Here is a 5,166-nt window from a genome sequence, read left to right as displayed (position 1 = left end):
GACCCCGCGTTGCTGCCATGGCCGACGATCTGGACTTCACCACGGGCGATGCGGGCGCCTCGTCCACCTACCCCATGCAGTGCTCGGCGCTGCGCAAGAACGGCTTCGTGGTGCTCAAGGGCCGCCCCTGCAAGATCGTCGAGATGTCCACGTCCAAGACCGGCAAGCACGGCCACGCCAAGGTAGGGCCTCCCGCCACCACCTTGGGGCGCCCTGGTGGCATGGCAGCTCGGAGGGGTGGTTCTAGCCAGGCCTTGCTCCCAGGGCTTTGCCTTTGCTTTCCAGTTCTCACCTCCCTGCGGGTCGTGTTGGCCGAGCGCTGGCTTCACGTGACCCCCTGGGGGCTGCTGTCTGGCTGCTGCTCTAGTCAACCCTCGACTCCCTCGGGGAGCAGACTCACGGGGTCTCAGGGCTGCGTTGACGCATGTGCTCTCTCAGGGGGAACGGGACTGTTTCATGGGGGCCGGAAGGGACCTCCGGAGATCCTTGGGTCCAGCCCCCTGCACCAAGTGGGAGAGCTAACTAGGGACCAGGCCGCTCCAGCAAGGTGACTATCTAGTCGCCCTGGTGGTTTTTCAAAAAGGAGGTGATTGCACCACCTCTGCAGGGAGCTGAATCCACGTGCCTGGCATTTAAGATGCAGAAACACGAAGACCTACTCCGGAGGCAGGCAGTTTAATTTTGGGCAGAGGGCCACTTACTGAGACTTAGCAAGCCGTCGAGGGCTGCGTGACGGGCAGTTGAGGGCAGGTAAATATTTATCTTATAATTTTTTTTTAGGGGACCCACAGGCCGGATAGAATGTAGGCTGCATCCAGCCTGCAGGGGACATTTTTGCCCACTCCTGACGGTCACTAACCCAAACTGCTTAGCTAGCTAGCAGACTATGCTCTAGCTTGGGTCATCTTCACTAGACAGCTCTGGGAGTGGTGGGACCATGTTGCTAGTCTCTCAAAGTTGTAGTCAGACCCCCAGCTTTCTCTTGATAAAGGTGGTAGTTGTCTTTAAAGCTAATTCTGATATCAAAATACTGCTAGTGGTGGCAAGTGGGAGGCTAGGTCCTTGTTAGGAGTGTGTTGAAGCTACAAGACCCAAACATTGGTAGAACATTTCAGGTCGAGCCTGGAGGGGTGTTTGGCTGGAAGAGGCATCTTGCTTGTGTTTGAGGTTTATCCAAATAATTTAGTTCAGTGTTACTTTCTTTGCCTACCAAACTCAAGAATTACTTTCTTGCATTGCAGTAAACAAGCCTGTGCTTGACTGGGGGCTCTGTTCTCGTTTCTTGGTAATGATCCATTTGTTAGAATTGCAGCTAATGTAGGAACAAGTGGAAGGGGAGTGCTCATTCCTCTACTTGGCCAAAGTAGACTTGGCCAAACTAGAAAACTTGCTGATACAGCTATACTGATAGAAGGACTTTGTAGTTATATTGTGTAGACTAGACCTTGATAGCTAATCTAGTGATGCCATCGTAACCGGCCCTCGAGGAATTCTTTTCACAGAAAATGGTTTGTTTCTAAAAACTCTGCCTTCCCCCCTCTCTCCCACCAGAAGCACACAGCTAAATTTCAAATTGCACATAACTTCTTGATTCTCTGTCATCTAGGTGGAATTTAAAGATGCCTCCATAGCATAAAATAACGTTTTTCCATCTCTCCATACCCCCTCCTCCGTGTGTCCAATTGGCATTTTGCCAGTGGAAGCTCTTATTCTGTTTCAATGTTAATTGCTTCTTGCAGGTCCACCTGGTTGGTATTGACATCTTTACCGGTAAAAAATATGAAGATATCTGCCCATCAACTCACAACATGGATGTTCCAAATATCAAGAGGAGTGACTATCAAGTGAGTTGGTGAACTGGCTACAGAATTTCTTAACTGTAACCACAATAAACCTGGATACCAAGACAAGTAAACTAATACTGTTCTTAAGCTAAATTAATGTAACCTTCTGGATATTAAGAACTTGGTTAGCAGTGGCTGATGACCTAGAAGTACAGCAAACTTTGTGTTGAGACCTGGCATTAATTAGCTTGTAACACTTAATGGACTGAAACAACATCAGAAACTAAGCTCATGCACATTCAACAATTTTATTAGCAGAAAATTTTAGTGGGGTCCAATGTTTTCTTGAAATGAAGATACTTTCCCAGTTCTTGGGGATGATAACCTTTTCTTGGTTATGTTGGCAGTATAAGGAAAACACTATATAAAACCTTCCCCTGAAATCTGAGGAGTCTTCATCTTGCTGTCAGCCAATACAAGCTGGTAACATGAGCTTAGAATTTGGACATGAGCTTCCATGCTCACTAAAGAGCATAGGGGACTAGTCTGACTACATGGTCTACAGAGAAAAAATGACTCCTCTCTTCTGAGAGTAGGACTTAATTTGCCTTCAGTCTTTAACTTCTGTATGTAATGTAGTTCTTCTAAAGAGATTTTGTTGCTTCTGAAACCAAAGTGTAGAAAAGGGACTATGATCACAAACTGCTGTCATAGTAGTTGTAACACTTGTCTGAAATGGGGGGGGGGACTCTCCTTTTGCTTGGTGAATAGACTCGCATAACTGAAAGAACTACACTTAGTACAGGTGATCACTTAAGCTGTCAATTGCCCATATTTCCAATATGAAATAATTGCTCTTGATAAAACTGGTTTCTAAGGAAAGGCAAGTAACTTGGCCTCAGTTACTGCGAGTTTAACACTGGAGTATTGGGTTGAGAGATGGTACAGTAGTTCATGTTGATCATAAACCAAGTTGGCTCTGTCCATCTAATCTGGACGGAGACTACCAACATCTACTGATAGACTCAAGGCCAGGTGGGCATAGAGGATGGACAGGTAAACCTCTCCCCACCAGTGTGAAGTGAGTTGTATTGCTCCAATGCACATCGTGTATTCTGCCCTGTAGAGTGGACGCGTACCCTTTTGGAACAGTTTTAAGGAGTTAACACTTCAAAAAGGCCAGCAGCTGTTATGTGGATTAACTGGGAAGGATACAAATGTAGCAAAACCACCTCTACTTTTAACACTGCTTCATCCAGTGTTAAAGTTAGAGATCTTGTTAATTTTGTATCCTCCTCAGCTTGTCCAAGGAACTCCCTAGAATTCAACAGCTCCTGTCTTTTTGAAATAGATATGTACATTTGGGGCTGTACCCTAAATATATTTATGTCTGTCATTTGCATGACCTGGCTCTGTGCTTGCGTGGTGCTTTTTTGGGCGGGGGGGGGCAGTGCTGGAGGTGTTTAAACTTGAAATTTCCTGTTTCAATATTATTCTTCCATTTTGCCTCCCCCCTTGGCTTGATTCATAGGTCCCCTCTTTAAACAAAAAAAAAAAACAAAACAAAAAAAACCCCACTATAAAGGCTTACCAAGCCCATAAGTGTGCCAAATATAAAATGCCTGATGTGTAACTCCTGGCCTGCTGTGTCCAAAACTAGCTGCTTACTGTTCCTACTTAAATAGGAGAACTTAATGTTTGGTATAAAAATCAACTTTCTGATTAAAAGTGGCCCAGAACTTACCAGACAAATTTTTACATATTGCTTGTATCGTCTGCCCCTTGTCATAGGCCTCTAAGACGTTTCAGTTAACAGTGCTATCCAGCTCTTCCATGAAGGATCAGTATACAGAATAAGCAGTTGACTAAAACTGGAGCAGTGAGACTCATAAATAGTAATTGTGTTCTAGAAGTTTAAGAAACAAACAAACTTGAGCTATTGAAGTGGTCTTCAGATTATCATCACATCAGGTTACATAGACAATTTTACATCCTACAAGTTAGCTAGGTAACTCTTGGAATCATAGTGTCAGCTACAAAGTGCTTTGTAAATGAGTCTTAAAGCTGACCACTGATGTCAGACTTGCAACCCTAGTTTAGGAGATGCTTGTAATTCTCAGTCTTAAAAATAACCCTTTTTTAGAAGATTGTAAAGTGAAATGGCTTGTGCTTAGCAACCTAGTGCTTGGTGCTTAAAGAGGTCTCCAGTCTGTCTTGCTAGAGGACACTTGGACTCAACACAAGACAGACTAATCTATTGTCAAACAGCAAATCTATGGCGCACAAATAAGTGGCAAAGTTTTTTATAAAGTGCAACTTTTCTTTGTAGCTGATTGGTATTCAGGATGGGTACCTCTCCCTGCTAACAGAAAGTGGTGAAGTTCGTGAGGATCTGAAGTTGCCAGAAGGTGACCTGGGCAAAGAAATAGAAGGGAAATTCAATGCAAGTGAAGATGTGCAGGTAAGAAAATAGAAAGTGGTAGAAGAGCCAGCAGAGTCACTTCCATGTTCAGAAAGCAGCCAGGACCTCCTTAAGGTTCTGCAGGATTTCCAACTCTGGATTCAGTATACCCATCATCTGATGGGGCATTGATGTTGCAGCGTGCAACCCCACTTTGTGTTTCTTGGGGATCTGATCTCTATCTCTAACCCAGCTCTGCTTAGCAGTTAAGTCCAGTTAAGTGGTCCACAATGCATAGAACTTACTGGCTCTCTTTTCTAGCTACATTTACACACTTCAGTGGGGATATTTTCTGCAAAGACTTCTGTAAAACTTTCAGAAGTTGAAAATGAGTTGAGCTAGTATCTGGTTGGAATGCATTTCTGCAGTGAAATTAGGGGTGTAAAAGAATTTTGCATGCCTGTTAACATTGGCAGCAGAAGCCCACCCTTTCGGGGCATGTGGCTACTTCTGTATAGCATGATTTCTTTTGGGGGTAAGTACAAGCTGGACTGGCAACAAAAATAAACAGACACACAAACCTTTTTCTGAGCTGTACAAACCCCTCCTAATGATAACTTTCTAGCACAGGCAGGCTAGCTGCATCCATTATGGCCTCTGACAGATATGGAAAAGAAACCCAGTACTTCTCCGAAAGAGGAATCGCGTCAGTTTGACCCATCTCCCCAGTGTCTATATAGATCAGGCACTTCAGCAGGGCGTTTTCGTGCTTTTCACCTAAAGCTGATTCAGTGAGCTGTTGGATACAAGCACGAAAAAGCCCCACTGAAACAAACATGGAATCCTATACAGACATTGGTTGAGCCCAGTCAGACTAATGTGATGCTACTCTTGGGCATGTGCTGTCACACTGAACTGAAAGTAAAGTACTGGATTTTCTTTGTTTTTGTTTTCCCATCTGTAAGCAGTATGCTCTTCCCC

At 44.5% G+C, this 5,166-nt stretch overlaps 1 protein-coding gene across 1 annotated transcript in view; it reads left to right on the top strand.

The window, feature by feature from the left end:
- EIF5A2 (eukaryotic translation initiation factor 5A2) overlaps positions 1–5,166 on the top strand; it is an 11,709-nt gene that overhangs the window by 5,170 nt on the left and 1,373 nt on the right. Inside the window, exons 2-4 of the mRNA XM_019503292.1 lie at positions 1–182; positions 1,740–1,844; positions 4,114–4,245. Of these exons, the coding sequence (XP_019358837.1) occupies positions 18–182; positions 1,740–1,844; positions 4,114–4,245 (402 nt within the window). The 5' untranslated portion in view covers positions 1–17. The remainder of the gene's footprint in view (positions 183–1,739; positions 1,845–4,113; positions 4,246–5,166) is intronic.

This window comes from Gavialis gangeticus, unplaced genomic scaffold, assembly GCF_001723915.1.
Source record: "Gavialis gangeticus isolate Ggan-Ray unplaced genomic scaffold, GavGan_comp1, whole genome shotgun sequence".
NCBI lineage: Eukaryota > Metazoa > Chordata > Crocodylia > Gavialidae > Gavialis > Gavialis gangeticus.
Note: the sequence above shows the minus strand (reverse complement) of the source record. Positions and strands in the feature narration are given on the sequence as shown.